The sequence below is a fragment of the Apis dorsata genome, unplaced genomic scaffold (assembly GCF_000469605.1).
Source record: "Apis dorsata unplaced genomic scaffold, Apis dorsata 1.3 scaffold_70, whole genome shotgun sequence".
NCBI classification, from domain to species: Eukaryota; Metazoa; Arthropoda; class Insecta; order Hymenoptera; family Apidae; genus Apis; species Apis dorsata.
In genome coordinates this window covers 8,234-28,360 of record NW_006263368.1, presented here as the reverse complement: position 1 = coordinate 28,360, position 20,127 = coordinate 8,234, and the positions used below count along the sequence as shown (strand labels likewise).

At 19.5% G+C, this 20,127-nt stretch overlaps 7 protein-coding genes across 8 annotated transcripts; 3 read left to right on the top strand and 4 right to left on the bottom strand.

Moving 5' to 3' along the window:
• Window positions 1-280: 280 nt before the first annotated feature.
• LOC102677189 (cystathionine beta-synthase) lies at window positions 281-17,029 on the bottom strand. 2 transcript variants are annotated; one of them, XM_006610168.1, is made up of 6 exons: window positions 17,023-17,029; window positions 2,023-2,129; window positions 1,603-1,952; window positions 1,281-1,531; window positions 924-1,194; window positions 281-851 (listed from the first exon to the last, which is right to left on the bottom strand). In XM_006610168.1, exons 2-6 carry the CDS (start codon window positions 2,108-2,110, stop codon window positions 402-404), a joined length of 1,410 nt encoding a protein of 469 aa, XP_006610231.1. In that variant the 5' UTR covers window positions 2,111-2,129; window positions 17,023-17,029; the 3' UTR covers window positions 281-401. The 2 variants fall into 2 exon arrangements, with proteins under 2 accessions (XP_006610231.1, XP_006610229.1); XM_006610166.2 differs by lacking the exon at window positions 17,023-17,029 and adding an exon at window positions 3,098-3,347 and having other exon boundaries at window positions 2,023-2,132.
• On the top strand, window positions 4,393-10,329 carry LOC102677511 (protein Aster-B). The gene is made up of 14 exons (XM_006610169.2): window positions 4,393-4,439; window positions 4,581-4,875; window positions 4,978-5,179; window positions 5,291-5,571; window positions 5,880-6,032; window positions 6,178-6,328; window positions 8,079-8,237; window positions 8,384-8,505; window positions 8,695-8,887; window positions 8,958-9,188; window positions 9,310-9,463; window positions 9,533-9,653; window positions 9,724-9,893; window positions 9,995-10,329. The coding sequence occupies exons 1-13, from the start codon at window positions 4,393-4,395 to the stop codon at window positions 9,853-9,855; spliced, it is 2,241 nt and encodes a 746-aa protein (XP_006610232.1). The 3' UTR covers window positions 9,856-9,893; window positions 9,995-10,329.
• Window positions 10,675-13,348, bottom strand: LOC102677651 (ubiquitin-40S ribosomal protein S27a). Its single transcript, XM_006610171.2, has 4 exons — window positions 13,226-13,348; window positions 11,472-11,581; window positions 11,190-11,407; window positions 10,675-10,874 (listed from the first exon to the last, which is right to left on the bottom strand). The coding sequence occupies exons 2-4, from the start codon at window positions 11,572-11,574 to the stop codon at window positions 10,725-10,727; spliced, it is 471 nt and encodes a 156-aa protein (XP_006610234.1). The 5' UTR covers window positions 11,575-11,581; window positions 13,226-13,348; the 3' UTR covers window positions 10,675-10,724.
• LOC116184836 (ribosome biogenesis protein NSA2 homolog) lies at window positions 11,725-13,250 on the bottom strand. The gene is made up of 2 exons (XM_006610170.2): window positions 13,226-13,250; window positions 11,725-12,626 (listed from the first exon to the last, which is right to left on the bottom strand). The coding sequence occupies exon 2, from the start codon at window positions 12,590-12,592 to the stop codon at window positions 11,813-11,815; it is 780 nt and encodes a 259-aa protein (XP_006610233.1). The 5' UTR covers window positions 12,593-12,626; window positions 13,226-13,250; the 3' UTR covers window positions 11,725-11,812.
• Window positions 14,615-15,359, bottom strand: LOC102677877 (protein C19orf12 homolog). Its single transcript, XM_006610172.2, has 2 exons — window positions 15,013-15,359; window positions 14,615-14,901 (listed from the first exon to the last, which is right to left on the bottom strand). The coding sequence occupies exons 1-2, from the start codon at window positions 15,170-15,172 to the stop codon at window positions 14,639-14,641; spliced, it is 423 nt and encodes a 140-aa protein (XP_006610235.1). The 5' UTR covers window positions 15,173-15,359; the 3' UTR covers window positions 14,615-14,638.
• Window positions 15,519-17,935, top strand: LOC102673795 (GDP-D-glucose phosphorylase 1). Its single transcript, XM_006610237.2, has 5 exons — window positions 15,519-15,719; window positions 16,172-16,452; window positions 16,796-16,898; window positions 17,291-17,597; window positions 17,811-17,935. Exons 1-5 carry the CDS (start codon window positions 15,534-15,536, stop codon window positions 17,933-17,935), a joined length of 1,002 nt encoding a protein of 333 aa, XP_006610300.2. The 5' UTR covers window positions 15,519-15,533.
• A 190-nt stretch (window positions 17,936-18,125) lies between these two features.
• LOC102678019 (UDP-N-acetylglucosamine transferase subunit ALG14 homolog) lies at window positions 18,126-19,876 on the top strand. Its single transcript, XM_006610173.2, has 2 exons — window positions 18,126-18,346; window positions 19,213-19,876. The coding sequence occupies exon 2, from the start codon at window positions 19,226-19,228 to the stop codon at window positions 19,859-19,861; it is 636 nt and encodes a 211-aa protein (XP_006610236.2). The 5' UTR covers window positions 18,126-18,346; window positions 19,213-19,225; the 3' UTR covers window positions 19,862-19,876.
• Window positions 19,877-20,127: the final 251 nt, after the last annotated feature.

Sequence of the window (20,127 nt, the reverse complement as noted above, 5' to 3'; positions counted from 1 at the left end):
TATTGTCTTCATTTATATTCTATAAGAAATTATATTTATTAGTTAAGTAAAAATAATTAATTAAAAATTTACGTGTATTTGAATATATATATATATGTGTTTTATTTAAATTTTATTTAAGTATAAAATTAAATTATATATTAATATAAAATTATATATTTATATAATCTAAAAATATATACAAATAATTATTTAATAATTTTGACTTTTTTGGAATATTTGTTTTAAACATTTATAAATTAAATACATAATTAGATTTTTATTCATATAAGTTTTTAGATAGGTCCAATTTTCGTTTTTAATTAAAAATTAAGTATAATAAAAATAAAAAAATTGAGAAATATAATAATCAGTTGCAATAATTTTAACAGCATTTTAACAATTAAATTAATGTTTAAGATTTAATTTATTAAATAATTATTAGATGTACCATTTTTGGTTATAAATTGCAAAATATGAAATTGATTTATAATTCCAATGAAAGCATCATCATGTTCATCATCTAAAATTATCGCATATGATTCTTTTTCAAGAACACGTGATATATAACCAAGAGTTGCTGAATGTTTAACTTTAACATATTGTTTAACCATAGCTTTATCTACAAAATCTGTACATTTTATTATACCAGATACAACATATGATGTAAGTTTGTTCAAACTAATAACACCTTTTATATGTATATTATCATCACTAATAACTAATAATTGTGAATCTGCATTTTTGAGCATATGCATAGCTTCTTGACATGTTACTGTATTTTCCTTTAACAATGATTGTTTATCAAAAGATAAATTTGAAATTTTCATATTCCACCACCATTTATTCATTTCATTTTGACATACAGGTTGCTGTAAATTATTCAATAATTCATTATTCAAATTTATAAAAAAAGAATTTTTAAATAAAAATAAGTAATTTACCAAAAATCCTCTAGTTTCCATCCAATGATCTGATACAAATTTAGTTAAATAGTTTCGTATTCCATCAGGTAAAACAATTACCATACGTTTTTCTTCAGGAATATCTTTAGCTATTTTAAGAGCAGCTATAAGAGCAGCACCACTACTACCACCACAAAGTAAACCTTCTTGGCGTATAAGCATTCTAGCAGCATTTAATGATTCATTATCTTCAGTCTTTATCCATTTATCAATTACATTACGATCTAACACTGTAGGTATAAAATCATAACTAAAAATAATTGATCATTATCATCAAAATAAAAAATAAAATTGCATACAATATTAGTAAATAGAATAGATAAAAAAATATCACACCCAATTCCTTCTACTTCATAAAAGCCAACTTCATTTTGTGATTCAATTGATGGATCTAAAATACTTCCTTTAGGATCCACAGCAATAATTTTTATATTTGGTGATAATTCTTTCAATTTTCGTCCAATACCTGAAATGGTACCACCTGTACCAGCACCAGCTACCAAATAATCTATTTTACCTTCACACTGTTTCCAAATTTCATTTGCAGTTTGATCATAATGAGCCAATGGATTTCCAGGATTAGTATACTAAACATATAATACAAATAGAAAATAATTAAAATAAAACTATGCAATATTTAATAATATAATAATAGTACCTGATCAAGAATAATACTATTTGGTATTTCTTTTTGTAATTTTTGAGCAACACTGATATGTGCTTCTGGACTATACCAACTTGCTTCAGTTGGAGTTCGTACAATTTCAGCACCAAGTGCATAAAGTGTTGATACTTTTTCATCAGACATTTTTTCTGGCATAACAATAATGCATTTGTATCCTCTAACTGCAGCAGCCATTGCTAATCCAATTCCAGTATTACCACTTGTCGGTTCAATAATAGTATATCCTGGTTTCAACAAACCTTTATCTTCTGCATCTTGAATCATTCTATATGCAATTCTATCTTTCACAGAACCACCAGGATTAAGGAATTCACATTTTGCATCTAAAAATAAAATTACATTTATAAAAAAACTTTATAAATAGCATAATAAATTAACAAGATTAATACTAACATATTTCACATTTTATACCATAAGATTTAGGAATATTATTTAATTTTATGAGTGGTGTTTGTCCAATAGCAGTTAAAATATCAGGCATTATCTTAGTACAATCACCACTTCTGAAATCATATTAAACCATATTAATGAAATATAATAAAAAAAGTCTATAATAAATTTAAACTTAAAAAATAAAGAAATAAATTAAATTTTCTAATATAATTAGGAATTTAAAAATATAAAAACTAATTAAAAAATAAGTATATTTGTAGCAAAAATATAATTTGTTTTAAGTTTTTCATCAATTATATAGATTTTTATATAAAATAAAATATCAAATTAAATTTATTTATATAAATGAAATTAAAATTATTATAATAATAAAATGAATTATAATAAAATATATTATTTTATTATAATATATATATTATTTTATAATAAAATTATAAAATAATTTTATAATTCAAACTATTTTAAAACTTCTTATAATCTTAATAATAAACAATATTTTAAATATTAAGTAAATTCACATTATATATACATATATTAATAATATACAATTTTTTATATGATATATTATTGAATTTCTAATATTTTTATATTAATTAATTATTAAAATTAATATAATTATATAATAATTTATGAAAATATTATAAATAAGAACACTATTATATATATTATATGTATAATATATATGTATATGTATTAATTTTTATATATTTATATTTATATATATTAATTTTTATATATTTATTATTTTTATCATAAACTAATATATATATATATATATAATTTGAACAACAATAAATTTAAAATTTCAAATTTTTTATTTTTAAAACAAAATCATATTTTTATTTTAGATCTTAAGTTTTTTTATAAATTTAAGAAATATTATTTAAAGAAAAATATAAATACTTATATAATAAAAAAAAATATTTTATATTAAGTTTAAATAATATATTAAAATTTAAAATAATTTTTAAAAATATTGAAAATAATTTAAGAATATTTGAAGTTTTCGTTTTATTATTTTATTTATTAAATTATTATTAAATCTCATTAATAAATATTCTTATTATAAACTTACTCTGTTCTACATGTATGTGGTGAATTTGTTGCATTTAATTCCCATGTACAATAACTAGGTCCATTAGGTTGTTTAAATTCCATAATTAAGATTTAAATTATAATTAAATTTTTCAAACTTATTAAAAATAAATAATAAAAGTAAATTTTAAACTTTTTTTCAATAGCTTTAATAATTCAAATATTATATTAAATTCTTCAACTTTATGTTGATTTCAAGATTGAGGAAAGGAAACTGCTTGTTTCATGCTACGTAACTTTTGAAATAGTGTTCGATCACATAATGATGTAATAATTAAGATAAATAATAGAAAATAATTATGACTTCATATGTCTCTTTTGACTAATACATATTTATCATACAATACATAAAATGTAATTTTTAAAATATGAAAATAAAACGACTATTAACTAATAAATTAATGAAATTGAAGTTTTCATGAAAACTATTGTATTATGAATATTGCATTGAAAACATTCCATTTAAATTTAAATCTAGCATTATTTCTTATTACAATCAACTAGCATATATATGATTTTATCAAGAAGTTTTATTTCTTGATAATATAACTATCACTATTATTTTATTTAATATAAATTGCATATATAAATATTAATTAAAAAGAAGATATAAATATTTACATTTATAAGATTTATTTTTCTATTTTTAAAATAATTAAAAATAATATTTTTTATTATTATTTTTTTATATCAAAGCAAAATTTTATATTACTTTTATATTGATAGTTACTTTTATATTATAGATAGTTACTTTTATATTATAGATATTCTATTATTATATCTATTTTTCTATTAGATGTTTATGATATTATATTCATATTAATTTCTTGAATTTTTTTTCTATATTTCGAAGCAAAAAAAATGATATACTATTTCAATATGGTGGATTCTTTTTGAAGTGCTCAGTATTTTTTGTTTCATTTTAAACAGTGATATGCATTGATAAAGATTTTGAATGATAAGAAAGTGTGAATTTAATGATTAGAAAAAAGCTTCATAACAATATAAGACTACATAAATGACAATGATTGATGTATGTTATTTGAAATGACTTGTCATTTCCTTAACGATTATATAGTTCGTGAAAATTACACATATGTTGTGTTTCCAAAATGTATTAACAATAAAGATAGTGCATTATATTATTAGTAATTATTATCGAACATTAATTGTAATGTTATTATGCTTTAATGTAAATTATTGTATTCTATTCTAAAATTGTGACAAGTTCATAGATTCAGTAAACAAAATTTATAAGTACGCTATATAATTATTATGTACTTTGAAGTAGAATCTATTCAAAAATATCCAACCGTAACCATGTACGTAGTTTTATAATAAATTTTATCATTATTTTAATAATGATTTTATTTTTGATTTTTTTATTATCCATTTATTTATTGTTCATTCATATTTAATTTTTAACTTAATTTTTTTTAATAATTTATATGTTGATTTAATAGGAACAAATCAGTGGAAGATTTATTAATATCTAGTCGTGAAGTTATGACTAATGTAAATTCTACTGGATTTGAAAATCAGAATCCAACAATGAATATAGGAAATGGTATATCAGATAATATTCAAGAAACAATTACTGGAGGAAATGGAGAAAAAGGTAGTCCAGTTTCAAGTCCAAATTTATCTCCACGCCCTAGTCCAAAAGTTCGTAATAAACGAGATCATTCCAAATTAAATCATGATTTAAATACCAAAGAATCTAATAGTATGAACAAATTGGATGAACATCAACTACATGTAAGATTTCAACACTAAAATATTTTTTATTATATCTATTTATTGATATCCAAAATTCTTTTATTATAACATTATTAATTTAATTTTAAAAATATGATATAGCAACAACAAGATATAATAAACAAATCATCAGATTCTTCTCAAGCTATAAAAAGTTCACATGAAGGAAAAAAAGAAACACGAAGCAATGAACGAAATAAAAAAAAATCTTGGTATCATGTTTTATATCCAACTTATAAATCTAGATCTGATGATTTTAAGAGAATATTTAAAGATGTACCAGATGATGAAAGATTAGTTGTTGGTAAATAATGATTTTTATATTCATTTAAATAATTCAAATATTAATATAATATTAATAATTAATTATTATTATCATTTTTATAATATATTAATTATATTATATAATTTTTAGATTATTCATGTGCACTGCAACGTGAAATATTAGTCCATGGAAGACTCTATGTATCTCAAAATTATGTATGCTTTTATGCAAACATTTTTAGTTGGGAAACTTTAGTATGTTTACGTTGGAAGGATGTTACATCTATTACTAAAGAAAAAACTGCACTTGTAATTCCTAATGCAATTTTAATATGCACTGCCACTGATAAATTTTTTTTGACATCTTTTGGTGCAAGGGATAAAACATATGTAATGTTATTTCGTGTATGGCAAAATGCACTTATTGGTGAGGTATGAAATTTAAATATTTTTATGATATTAAAATATATTTAAAAATGTTATAAATATATATTTAAATTGATTGATTTTTATATAAAATAATTTAAAATTTAAAATGTAAAAATTCATTAATTATATATAAAATTTATTTGTCATATTATTTTTCAATTTATATTATTCTTATATCATTTATATTATTATTTATGTTATTTCTATATAACATAGAGAATAATTAGAATTTATTTGATGTATTATATTCAAATTATGTTTAAATATGTTAAAATATGTTAAAATAATAAATTGGATATTTTATTATTTAGCCAATGAATGCACCTGAATTATGGCAACTTGTACATTCTTGTTATGGAGATGAATTAGGTTTAACTTCAGATGATGAAGATTATGTTCCACCATTACCTCCAGCTGATGAAGAAAAGCTATCTACAAGATTATCTGTAGAATCATTTTCTGAGGTAATTTATTGATTGTATTAGAAACTAATAGAAGTATGATAAATTTTTTATCAATATATATAATATTTAATTAATACACTTTTACTTTTTGATATTTTATATAAACTTTAATTATACTTTTTATTTTATATTTTATGAATTAAAGGTAGAAAGTGGTAACATAGAACATTCAATAACTGGAGCACCAGATACAATTGAATCAAAGGCAGAAGTACATCATTTACCTCGACCAGATCCTACTATTGATGCAACAGATTTAAGTGATACAACAGAAAGTGAAGCTGAAAAACATGCATGTAAGTTTTGATAATGATACCTTTTGTTATATTTTTTCTTAAAATTATTATATAAATATAATTATTATATAATTATTATTATAGAAGAATTACATAGAATTTAATTATTTCATTATTTTATAATATCATTCAAGACACACAAGATACATAACATATAATATTTAAAAGATAAAAAAATTTACATTATACATTGACAACTTATATTGATAATTTTATAAATATGATATAATTTATTTATAGTTGATTTTGCCAATATTTAAAGAAAAATTTAAAAATAGATAATTTAAAATGTTTTATGTTTTTATAAACTAATTATTATTTAAAACATAATAATTATAATAATTACACAATAATTTTTATTATTTATAATATAATATATATATATTTTTTATATCATATTTAAATATATTAAAAAATTATTAAAAAAAAAATTTAAAAATATAAAAAAGAAACCTAAAACATTTATTTGAATATTTTATTACCTTTATATTCTTATACAAATATAACAATATATTTTGTTGAATAATATAATATATAATAAAATTTATGTATTCTTTCTAATTTAGTAATATTATAAATGTTTTAGGTACTAAAATTAAATGGATGTGTGGAATACTTCAGAAATAAATAATCAAACATTAGGAATATGTTCTACTCACCTTGAAAATGAACAAAATCACATTAGGATAGGTCCAAAAACATATCTCAGAGATATAAACATACTTTGTTAATGATGGAATTTAGAGAATATCTGTTAAGTATAAAGTTAGTACTGTCACTTTTTCTTGTAAGAGTAAATAATATTGTTTTTAATTGGATAAATTGAAATGACAATATATGTTTACGCTTATGGTTTATTCATAACAGCATCAATTTTCTTATTCAATTAATTTTTTTTACTTATTCTTAACACTTTCCGTGCCGAATTTTTGATGATTTTTCTTTCAGATTATATGATTCTCATTATCACGATTTATAGCTTTTTCTGAAATATTTGCTTTATAAATAAAATATTTAAAATTATTGCAAAAATTATAATTATCAAGAAAAAAATATAATATATTACATTACTTGTATTAAGTTTACATATATTAAATTTAAGATGAAAAAAAATATAAGATTTTACAAAAAATTTTTTCAAAGATTTCCATTTTACGGGAAAAATTTTAAGCGTTTTAAACAAAAAGTTCAACGTGAAACAAGACACGCGGCACGAAATGTGTTATTAACAGAAATTATAAGCAATTTTTAAAAATAAAATTTCTTATTCTTTCGATATTTTATTAAAGAAATAATAGTTACATAAAATTTAATACATGTTAAGAATTTTTAATTACATAGATTAATTCAAGAAAAAATCAATTTTTATAATTTATATATATAATATGTATCTAATTGATTTTAATATTATTTTCATTTATTATTATTCATTTATTATTCATTTCTAATTATTATTTTTATGTATTATAAAACATCTTACGAATTTTTAGATATTTATGACACTTCATAAAATTTTTATATGAAATACATCTTGTTATAGGAAAAAAATTTTCAGTAATTATTATAACAGATTATTTGTATTCTATAAGAATTCTATTAAAATTTTGAATAAAAATTTATAGAATATATAATAAATATTTTAATTATTTTTAATTAGCAGTTAATGTTATATGTTAATTTTTATATGCAGTTAATAATAATTAAATTAAAAATAAATTTAAAAATATTTTGCATATTATTATGATTGCAGTAAAATTAAGTGTTCGAGGCACTGTAGTATGTACTTCACCACATGAAGGTCGTCAAATAGGCAAAGCTACATTTCCTATTCATATTGATCAACTATTTACCTTGCTATTTACAAATTCAAAATTCTTTCTTGATTTTCAAACTGCTCGCAAAACTACTGGTAAGAATAATTTACATATTCAATTATAAACAAAATTTATGAAAGTAATACAATTAGAATAAATGAGAATATATTTATATATTTTATTAATAAAAAATATTAAGAAATTATTTCATTAAATGATTTATTTATTTTTATTTATTTAGATTTAGTCCAATCAGCATGGACCCAAAATGAACAAACTGGTCAGAAAGTTAGAAATTTATCATTTACAATAGCATTATCTCAAGCTATTGGACCAAGAACTTCTAATATATCAGAAACCCAGGTATTATTACTTTTATGAAATTATTATTAATATTATTTAATATTATTAATATAATATTATATTATACTATATTATTATTAATATAATATATATTTTATGAAACTATTATTAAAATTTATTAAATCATTCTATAAATATCTTGATTTTATTTGTATAATTTTAATTTATAATTTTATGATTTATTTTTAGATAATGTTACCATGTAGTAGACCAGGTTATTTATATAGTATTGATGTAGAAAGTGTAAATGCTGGAATTCCATATGCAGATTCTTTTTCTGTTTTAATCCATTATTGTATTACTAGTATTTCTGAAAATGAAACAAATATGGCAATTTATGCTCAAATAAAGTACAAAAAAAATGTATGGGGTTTTGTAAAAAGTAAGAATTTATGATACAAATTCTTTTTTTACCTTTATAAGTAATAATTATATATTTTAAAAAATAATAGGTGTTATTGAAAAGAATTGTTGGGCTGGAATGGATGAATATTTTACAAGTTTAATAAAAGCATTAACTATAGAATGTGAAGAAAATAGCGGAAGTGGAGGAGTAAAAAGAAAAACAAGAAGAAGACGTCGTGCTACAGGTCCTGGTATTTCTTTGCAGACTCATTCTTCAGATCACACATCTTCCACTCTACAAAATTCTTTAAATTTGCCACATATTAATGATAATACTGGTATGATATTAATAGTATAATAATCTATTATAATACAACTAAATAAATTTAATAATTTTATAAAAAATTAATAGTGCTTACAATTTAAAACTTTTATACACATACAAATTTTTATGTACAGTTTCTGCTGCACGAGGTGATTCTAATATGATAATTAGTTCAATGCTTTTGATTGCTGTCTTATGTTTAATGGTAATTAATGGTTTATTATATTATAAATTATGGGGTTTAGAAGAAGCTGCAGCCTATACTATTATGGATTTACATGTATTAAAGTATGTAAAAATGTCTTATATTTAATATGATTTAATATTAATATTTAATATATATTGTTTATTATATAGAAATACACCAAAAACTGAAGAAGATTGGATTCATTTATTACAACAGCAAGAAAGTTTACATAATATAGAAATGAGAAAATGGCAAAGAGTATTGCATACTGCTGCACAATTGCTTAGACAAGTAAAATATTCATTTTATTTTTAGAGAATTATAATATTATTTATTAATTATAATTTTTTAAATTTTAAAGACAGAAGAATCATTAACAGAATTACAAATGAGTATTCATCCTACTGCAACAGAAAAAATGTTTTCCGTGTTAAAACCAAGTTTAAAAAGCTATAATTCTCATACAGAACAGCGAAGTCATTCAGAAATATAAAAAAAAGGAATATGTAAAAATATTCTGACAAAAATAACGTGAGTATTATAATGCTATAATTCTGTAAAAATCAATTTTAGTAAACTTTAAATATTTGATAAGAAAAATATACTTATTATTACATATAACTTATAATTAGATATACAAGTGCGCTGTGATGATGATGATGATGATGATGATGATGATGATGATGATATTGATTATCTATAATTCCAAATGCACAATAATATGTATCTAAATTCAAACTATTTATGATCGATAGAAAATGCAATTTAAATTTGTTCGTTTTTATTACTTTAATGTTTATAAAATATGTTATGTGTGAAATTTTTTGCACATAGAATATTATGATAACTTAAGTTACATTGTTGTATAATATATTTCTGTACTACATTCAAATATATATAAATATAAATATATGAATATTTATATTTATATGTTTTTGTATATGAATAAAAGTTGTATATTAGCACATTACAATGTAAAGGAAAAGAATAAATCATTTTTAGAGCATTATTGTTTTAAAAATATATATTTTCATTTTAATAAAAATATGTATATTTTATAATATGATTTGAAATAATGTAATTGTGAATATATACATTATATAAATTATATATAATGTAATCATAATACATAGAAATATGCAAAATCATCCTGTGCCTTAAAATTCCATTTTTTAAGATGGACTGAAAAATTTGAACAGAAACCCTGAAAGTTTTAAGATCTCATCGTATCATCCGTTTTAATTCATAATTTTTTCCAATAGGATCTAATTTATATAATAATATGAATATATAAATAATTAAAAAAATAAAGTTTCGTGTTTATGAAATTTCTTTAATTAAGTAAAATTACATGTTTTTAATTTACTTATCTTCCGGTTTGTTAAATACAAGAGTATAACCGCATTTGCCACAATAATGACGATCTTCCATTGCAGCCATAAAAACTCCCGCACCACATTGTTCCATGGGACATTCCCTTCTTAATCGATGAATTTTTCCATTTTCATCTACCTGTTTAACATTGAACAAAAATATTTTACATAATAAAATTGCAATAACAAATTACATAAAAATTTTTTTTATTAAAATTAATTTTTATTAAAATTTGTTTAAATTTAAATTGATAGAATCTAATAGAAAAATAATATTTATAGATATAAAAGTTATTTTCAAAATATTTCAAATCTTGATTTATATTCATCTCATATTTTTAATTAAGTTATGATTTTTTTTTGTAATTCAAATTATAATTGCATTATAATTACATTATTAAATTGTTAAATTAAAATAAAAAGATAATTAAAATAGAAATGATTATTTAAATACCTTATAAAATTTGAGTACAGCAAGCTTAACCTTCTTCTTCTTATGTTTAATTTTTTTTGGAGTTGAATAATTCTTCTTCTTGCGTTTTTTAGCACCACCCCTTAAACGTAGTACCAAATGTAATGTAGATTCCTTCTGAATATTATAATCTGAAAGTGTCCTACCATCTTCCAATTGTTTTCCAGCAAAGATTAATCTTTGTTGACCAGGTGGAATTCCTAAAATTCAAACTCAAATATTTAAGAAATTAATATTTAATATAATGTGTATTTTATATATTACCTTCTTTATCTTGAATTTTTGCTTTAACATTTTCAATAGTATCTGATGCTTCGACTTCAAGAGTAATAGTTTTGCCAGTTAGAGTCTTCACAAATATCTGCATGGTGAATCTAAACAAACAATACAGAAAATTTATTTATTGTTTATAGTTTAAAATTTTTATAACCATTTATATAATTTATTTATATAATTTTTATATAATTTATTATACAATATTATTGAAAGTAAAAATATTTAAGTAAATAATAACAAATTATGTTTATTATATTATTTATTAATTATATTTATAATATTTATTACACATCATACAAATCACAATATAATAATTTAATAAAAATACTTTATACAAGTAATATGGCATTAATGCAACCATCATTTTCAGGATTATTTGTAACTTGAGCATATTTTCCCCAAACCACTTTCCCTGATTGAGTTACAAGACCTAATTCTGAAATGTTTATTTCAATAATTGTTCCTTTAGTAATAACACCTAAACTTGTATACATTGGTGAACTTGGATTTTTTTTTACTCCAATAATTGGTAAACAAAATGTAGCTTTTAATTCAGGATGAGTTACATGTGCCTTTTTAAAACGTAACGCCATTGGTCTAATAAATCTTTCAAATTTAGGTGGTTTCCTGGTAAAATTTTCATTAACAAATGTTACTTTTGTTACCATTCTTTTCCAAGATTTACGTTTAGATTTTCCACTTCTCATTACTTTAAACACTTCAGATTCTGATTGTGTTTTAACTTTAGGTATTGGTACATCCCATTTTCCAGCTTTTTCTTTACGTTTTTGTTTTATCATATTTGATAATATTTTAGCATCTTTTTTAATATCACGATCTAATAGGTATACTGGTAATGCTCCTTCTGGTATGCTATTTGATTTTTCTTTTACTTTCTTTTCCATATGACATTTTATTTTCTTTTTCATTTGAATTTTTTCATTTCTTCGTTCTTTATTAAAAATCTTTGCTTTTATACCACGTAAAGTACGAGCACGTTCTGCTCGTTTATGTGGTTCACGAGCTTCCTTTTTTCTTTTCCTTTCTTCATAATCTAAACGTCGTCCATATAGTTTACGATGTCTTTCAATATATTCGTTTTGAGGCATGTTGAATGTTGATTATTCTTTCTTTACAAATTATCTGCAAAGTAAATTTTCTTTTCTTTTTTCAAAAATTTTTAATCTTTATAAAGATTTTTAAGGATGAAATCTTTTAGATTTAAAAAAATTTTAATTCTAAATATATTCATATTTAATGAAATTTATCTTACAAATATAATTATATTTCAATACTATATTATCAATACTATATTATCTTAATGTTTTATAAGTTTGTTAGTAATAAATAAAAGTAACGAGAATAATCAAATATGAATTTAATTTATATTTGCGTTTTATATGTATGTGCATTGAGAAATCACTATATATTTAAAACATTTATGATACTTTAAAAACAGTTCTTATGTTTTATATAATTTATATTTTATATTTTTATGAGATAAATAACCATATTTTATTAATTCTTAATATAAAGTATCATTTTTTAGACATACACAACCACGTTTATTATATGTACCATGTGTATTATTTTTATTCATATTATACATATTAAAATATTATGATTATAAATATAAAGATTTAAAACAAAAATTTATAAAAATCATCAATTATCAATAAAAAAAAATATCAAAATAATTGCAATTTATTAATAATTTTAAACATTTTATTAATTTAACTTACCTTCACTCACGCCATGTACATGTAAGAAGAAATTATAAGAACGGACAATCTATTGTTAAAAAAGAAACAGCGTCATCTGTGTTATGCAAACTTAAGTTTCTCATACTAACTAGTAATATGAATTCTTTACTTAAAAATATATTTTGTAAAAACATATTTTATATTTTATTAACAAATATTTAAATTCTAATTTTAATTACTTTTTCATAAAATCAATTTATATTGATAATGATACAGAATATAATATTTTTTTAAAACTAATTGATTATTTAAAAATTTCGGTAAACGACAAATGAAAATATATGATAGTGTTATATAATTTTGGTGTGAATATGTTTATTTCTATGAATTAGTTCTATCAGAATCAACCAATTAGACTCATCTACTTAGTCCATAAATTGTTTTTGTACATATAATAAAAATAGAGATTTGAAATAGATTCATAACTTATATCTACAATAGAGCAATATATACAGTGGAATCGTATTTTAAGAAGTTTTGGTTCTAAGATTTTTCGCGTTTATTGTTGCAAATCCTATTATATATATGTATATATATTTATGCTAATATTTTATTTATTAAATATAATTGCACATTAGTTAATTAATTATTAAATTAGCAAATTTGCAGCATTATACAACTTATTATAAATAAATTATATATTTGAAATTTTCAAAAGGTGATCGATGGATATAAAATACGAGAAATAATTAATTATTTCAAGTTATAACTATATATAGCTTATGTGGTTAAAGTATTATATCTATTATATATTATAACTTTTTAAAAATACTTTATAAATTTATCATTTATTATTAAAAGTATATATGTATTTTATATGTCTTATAAAATATTTTTGTTTAAAGTTATGTTATATTAAAGTATATTTATTATGTTTAAATATTAAATAATATCAAAATCAAAATCAAAAAAAAATATTAATAAAATAAAAAAGAGCTAAATTTATTAAGCTTTTCCACCAATTATTAATAAGTTTTTATTAGTTATTAAATTAATACTAAATAATTTTGTACATATTATTACATATTAACACATTAATTAACAAACAATTAATAATTTTAAAAATAATCTATATAATAAATTAGTAAAAAAGATAATATAAAATTAGAAATTATGAAATATATATATTAATAAATTTCAATTATACAAATTTTATATTTTCAAATATTAAATTATACAATATTAATATTTTCAAATATTTTTTTTTCTTTATTTAATAAACAAAAAAAAATAAATATATAAAAATAAATATTGTTTATTGCACTTTATTTAAATACATAATATAAATATTAATTAGATATTTTCAAAATATTCAAAGTTCATTAATACAAATTATTTCTACATCATAAATTATATAAAAATAATGAGTTTGTTTCTAAATATATATTATTTTTATTGTTTCACATACATATTTAATTCAGAAAATAAAAATGATATTAATATTTGTATTAATCCTTCTTGTAATGAAGTATCATTAGATATAGAAAATACAATATCTTTAAATTTCTTAATATGTTTTGAATTAAGAAAATCAATTATTAATTTTGCTAATTTTCTTCTTTGTTCTGGAGTAGTTTCATTCCAAACAATATATGGAACAGATTTAAATTCATTTTGTGCAACCCAAGTTGCTATAAGACTGCTGAATATACCTCCTAAAAATAAATTATTTTTATGTTGCATAAATCTTATATTTAATTTGAATATACGAAAATGAAATTTAAGAATAATACAAATCAATCATAATCAATATAAAAAATAACCACCTGCTGATAATCCAATAGGTCCACCAAGTATACCACCAGCAATTGTTGATAAACCGACAATTGTTCCATATTTGACAGAAGATTGTACCGAAACTTTCAAATTTTTTACAACATCAAGTTTTAGAACTTCTTCTAATAAATTATTTGTTGAGAAATCCATTAATTCATTTGTATGAAACAGAAAATTAAGCAAATTTAAATATTTAATTCTGACATTACATTATTTATTACACTATTTCAAATGTTACATAATGAATAAACCCTATATATACTGTACATATATCTACGAAATGTGATAATAAAATATGTAAGAATATTAAATCAATTGGGGGAATTCTGACAAAATGAATTATTGGATATGAATATAAAACCAAACCAATGTGATCAACTTTTAGGGAAAACAAAACTGATAATATTGTTTCACCAAAAAATATAGGATTTTTGACAATCTTAAGTTAAAGTAATTTACATCCAAAAAATAATTTTGGAGTTAAATTTTTTTTTATTTTTCCAATAAAATCATGTATAATTGTTTTACTCAAGTAAATTGTAGTTTTACTCAAAACGATAAAAAAGATAGGAAATCTAATTTTGATACCATTTTAGAACAAAAATGGATAGAAGCCCAAAAAAATAAAATATTTCGTTATGTATTAAATATTAAAGAATCAAAGATATTAAAAGGCAAATATCATTTTTTAATCCAGGTAATATTTAAAATTATTTAATTATTAATTATTAAAAATATGATATTGATGATTTGATTTTCAAATATATTGATTGCTTCCATTCAAAAAATACTATCAAATATACAAAATTTCAAAAACTTATATTTATGAAAAATTTAAATTAACTTAATAATTTTTTTGGAATGAATATATTAATCATTTTTTTTAAATAATTAAATCATTAAAATTATGAAATTATTGTTCTCATATATTCATTTTATAAAGTTGAAATATTCTAAACAAAAGAATAAAATGAATACTTATTATAACATGAATTAGATGAAATAGATTCACTTATTATAACATGAATTTCAATTATTCAATTAAATTTCTATTATCAATAATCTAATTATTTGCATTATTTTATTTTTTAATAAAATAATTTTATAATAAAAAGAAAATTTATTATTTAATTTTTTTAATAATTTCAGCTTAATACTGATCGTGGTTATAAAAGAAGATCTCCAGAGGATATAATATCAATGAAACAAGCATTCAATAACAAACAATTTAATTTTATAAAAATTAAACCAGAAGAACAAATAATGAATTTAGGTAGTATAGATAAAGATGATGTAATTGCAATTAATGTTAGTCCAATTGAATATTGCCATTCTTTATTACTGCCACAAAGAAATAAACAATTACCTCAAATTATAACTAAATATAGCTTATTTAAAGCTATCGAATTATTTTCATTAAGTTCTTCATTGTAAGTATATTAGAAATTTTGAAGTGAGACAAAAAATATCAAATTTTTAATTAAAATTAAAATTTTAAATTAAATATCAAATTTATGAATAATAGGGATAAAATATATTATCTTAAAATTTATTCAAATTGATAAAAGAATTTTCAAATTATGTATCTTCTAATGATAATGTAGATTATAAAATATTATAAACAGTAGTGTGTTTCTAAACTTTCTCTAAATTTTGACTATATTTTTTGCTATTTTGATTTATTTTAATTTTTATTAAAGTTAATATATATTAATATTATATTGATAATTAAATAAATATTTAATTGTATATATATGTATATTATTTTTTTAGATATCTCAGAGTGGCTTTTAATAGTCTTTGTGCATATGCATCTGTAAACCATCTTCATTGGCATCTTTATTATTTGAAATGGAGAATGTTATTGGAATACATTGTAAATAGATTTATATATTTTTTTTTTCTATATTTCACTAATGCTTAAAAAACAGAATATATAAATTTATCCATTGTTCAGTTTAGTTTTGTGATCTTAAATATTTCTTTTTCAAATTTTTCACTTTTTTTTTCTACTATTATATTAATTTTATAAAGAGTATCAGTTTTTTACTTATGGTTTTTGTATTTATTTATTTAAAAACTTCAAAGAATATGATATAATATATATTTTTTACATGTTCAATAAATATAATTATACAGTATTTTAGTTATAATTAAACACTCTATCAACATTTTTAATATATATTATATTATTTTAAGTATAATTTCTTTAACATATTAAAATCAATTTTAAACATCAATTTTAATATTGTTATTAATATTTTTCAGGATCTCAAAGAATATATAGGACCTATACAAATATTAGAAAAATATCCAGCAAAGGCATTTTGTGTAAAATATTCTAATGTTCAGAATATAGATGATTTTGTTAATTGGGCATTTTTAATAATAAATTATTTACAAAATGCACAAATAGCACATAATGTTTATATTACAAGAGCAAAATTAAACTGTACAGAAGAATATAAAGATTTACGGATTTATATTTGGAGTAGGAAATCAAATGAAGGTACAAAAAATATTAATGCCTTTAATCCAGCAGCTTGTGAACTCTTTGGACATTTATTATTAAAATGTAAGTAATATTTTAAAATCAAAATTATTTATTTTACAAAAAAACATTATCAATATATAAGATATGTACAGATTCTAATTTAAAAATGCAGAATTTATCTATACTAGCATATAACAAAACATTTCTTTCCTAGCATTTTATTTAAATTGTATTTGAATAATTTAATATTTTATTTAATTATAATTAAATATCTTTTTTTTATATCTGTTTCAGCTGAAGAAACATATAAGAATATTTCTGAGGAATATGTGATAAATATTTTACAAAATATTACTGAAGAAACATTCTATTCAGTTTTTTCTGAAATAAAAAATTTAATAAAATGTCAAATAAAATAAATTTTTAATTATATTGAATGAATTGAAAATTCAATTACTGTCTCATTTCTTCAATTTGTTTATTTTATTAGAAAATTTATTTTTTATATCATCATTTTTCTTTAAATTTTAATAATATTTATATTATTTAAAAGTTGATTTAATTTTCTATATCTTATATTATTACTTTTTTATATATAAACAAAATCACATATATACACACGTATAAATAAAATAGAATGCTTAAACTACAGATATTACATTATCTATAGTTTGTATATTAGGGAAACTACCGCGATGTGTTACTTTGATATTTTCAGGGTACTCTTTATATAAGATAAATTCCAAAAATCCGATATTACGCGTTTCCTTTCTTGGATCTCGGGAGTTCTTAAAAGATTTTTCCCACATACAAAAAAAAATACTGCAATGGTATGTGTAATTTTTTTTGTAATACATATGTTCTAATTCTAACCTTAATATTTTATATAAATAATAAATTTAGCAAGTTTTTTTATTTTTTAAAATAAATTTTTTAATAAATTATAATAAATTACGTAATAATTATATATAAAAAAATATATAAATTATATATTAAATATTTAATTATTTTCAATAACTCTCTTCTATTCAGATACTTTATAACACATTCATTCATAAATTTTAAAAAAATTTGCATATATATACTTCTACAATTAAATAGCAAAGAATGCAAAGATACAAGCAATTAGATTGAATTAGATAATATAAGTTATATGAAACATTGCTAATTGATATAATTTATATAAAATGATGCTACAAATATGTTTATAACTTTTTATATCCTATATTTGACATTACAATATTCAATTCATATTTTTTTGCATAAGATTTATGATAATTTTATCTATATCTTTTAAAATATTTATAACTAAATTTATAAAAATTGATAAAAAATTAATTGTTAATTATGTTTTTATTCTAATATATGTAATACAAAATATGACAATTGACAAATTCAAATTTGAAATTTGAATTTAAAATTGACTCAAATTTAAAATCTAATATTTTCTCTTAAATATGATTTTATTTTAAATTTTGTATTGTACGTAAAACTATATTATAAATTAAATTTTGTGTGTATGTGTGTACGTGCGTGCATGTGTGTATATATATATGTAATAAAATATTATTTTAAATACATTAATCTAGTCTTAATTTAGATAAATTTTAATACATAATTGCCTGTGATATATTTATACTAATCCAAAAAAATAAATAATTTAATAAATTAATTCTTTTAATTTGAATTGTTGCAGTTACATCATAAAAATGTATACAATATATTATATTTATATTTGTATTTGTCTGATAATCATTGGGAGAATATATTTTGTAATATTTCATACATATAAAATAAAAGGGAGAAAGAGATCAATTCGAAATAATCCAGCTAAAATAATGATAATATTAGGGTCTGGTGGACATACTGCAGAAATGATAAGAATTCTTAAGTATTTAAACTTCAAAAATTACTCACCAAGAATATATGTACATGCTGATACAGATTTAATGAGCATTGAGAAAGTTAAATACTTAGAAGAAGATAACAAAGATTATAAAATTATTAAAATTCGTAGAAGCAGAGAAATTCATCAATCATATTATACATCTATTTATACTACTATTTATGCAATTCTTGAGTCAATTCCTCATTTATGGAGAGAATGTCCAGAATTACTTTTATGTAATGGTCCAGGCACTTGTGTTCCCTTGTGTATAATAGCATTTTTATTTAAAGTTTTGTATATTACACAAACTACTATAATATTTATTGAAAGCATCTGTAGAGTTAAAACACTATCATTAACAGGAAAAATTTTGTATTATATAGCTGATTATCAAATAATACAATGGCCATATTTAAATAAATCAAATAATCAAAATAATAAAATATTATCCATTTAAATAAAATTAATTCATATTTTTTATTAACAAAAAAAAAATGTTTTTTTTATAAATATACTTATTTATAAAAAATTATTTATAAAAAATATTTATAAATGACACTTTTTAATGCCATTTATAAAAAAAAATTGTATAATTTTACAAATATATATTGTTTAATTTATAGTATTGAAACTAATTATATTTGATATATTAAGATTATTAAAGTAAAATCTAAAAAAAATTTAAAAATTGATACACAAAATAATTATAGAAATTTGATAAAT

What these genes read in the sequence shown, in the direction of transcription:
- LOC102677189 (XM_006610166.2), bottom strand. Translation starts at nt 3,180, where the DNA reads ATGGAATTTAAACAACCTAATGGACCTAGTTATTGTACATGGGAATTA. An exon ending in ATAGTATTATTCTTGATCAG is followed by an intron (nt 1,532 to 1,602) that starts GTACTATTATTA and finishes TTATATGTTTAG; the next exon opens with TATACTAATCCTGGAAATCC. An exon ending in TGGAAACTAGAGGATTTTTG is followed by an intron (nt 852 to 923) that starts GTAAATTACTTA and finishes AATAATTTACAG; the next exon opens with CAACCTGTATGTCAAAATGA.
- LOC102677511 (XM_006610169.2), top strand. Translation starts at nt 4,393, where the DNA reads ATGTACTTTGAAGTAGAATCTATTCAAAAATATCCAACCGTAACCAT. An exon ending in TGTATGGGGTTTTGTAAAAA is followed by an intron (nt 8,888 to 8,957) that starts GTAAGAATTTAT and finishes AAAAAATAATAG; the next exon opens with GTGTTATTGAAAAGAATTGT. An exon ending in ATGGATTTACATGTATTAAA is followed by an intron (nt 9,464 to 9,532) that starts GTATGTAAAAAT and finishes TTTATTATATAG; the next exon opens with AAATACACCAAAAACTGAAG.
- LOC102677651 (XM_006610171.2), bottom strand. Translation starts at nt 11,574, where the DNA reads ATGCAGATATTTGTGAAGACTCTAACTGGCAAAACTATTACTCTTGAA. An exon ending in AAAAATTCAAGATAAAGAAG is followed by an intron (nt 11,408 to 11,471) that starts GTAATATATAAA and finishes TTTGAATTTTAG; the next exon opens with GAATTCCACCTGGTCAACAA. An exon ending in CTGTACTCAAATTTTATAAG is followed by an intron (nt 10,875 to 11,189) that starts GTATTTAAATAA and finishes AATGTTAAACAG; the next exon opens with GTAGATGAAAATGGAAAAAT.
- LOC116184836 (XM_006610170.2), bottom strand. Translation starts at nt 12,592, where the DNA reads ATGCCTCAAAACGAATATATTGAAAGACATCGTAAACTATATGGACGA.
- LOC102677877 (XM_006610172.2), bottom strand. Translation starts at nt 15,172, where the DNA reads ATGGATTTCTCAACAAATAATTTATTAGAAGAAGTTCTAAAACTTGAT. An exon ending in ACCTATTGGATTATCAGCAG is followed by an intron (nt 14,902 to 15,012) that starts GTGGTTATTTTT and finishes ATTTATTTTTAG; the next exon opens with GAGGTATATTCAGCAGTCTT.
- LOC102673795 (XM_006610237.2), top strand. Translation starts at nt 15,534, where the DNA reads ATGTATAATTGTTTTACTCAAGTAAATTGTAGTTTTACTCAAAACGAT. An exon ending in TTTTCATTAAGTTCTTCATT is followed by an intron (nt 16,453 to 16,795) that starts GTAAGTATATTA and finishes TTATTTTTTTAG; the next exon opens with ATATCTCAGAGTGGCTTTTA. An exon ending in TGGACATTTATTATTAAAAT is followed by an intron (nt 17,598 to 17,810) that starts GTAAGTAATATT and finishes TATCTGTTTCAG; the next exon opens with CTGAAGAAACATATAAGAAT.
- LOC102678019 (XM_006610173.2), top strand. Translation starts at nt 19,226, where the DNA reads ATGTATACAATATATTATATTTATATTTGTATTTGTCTGATAATCATT.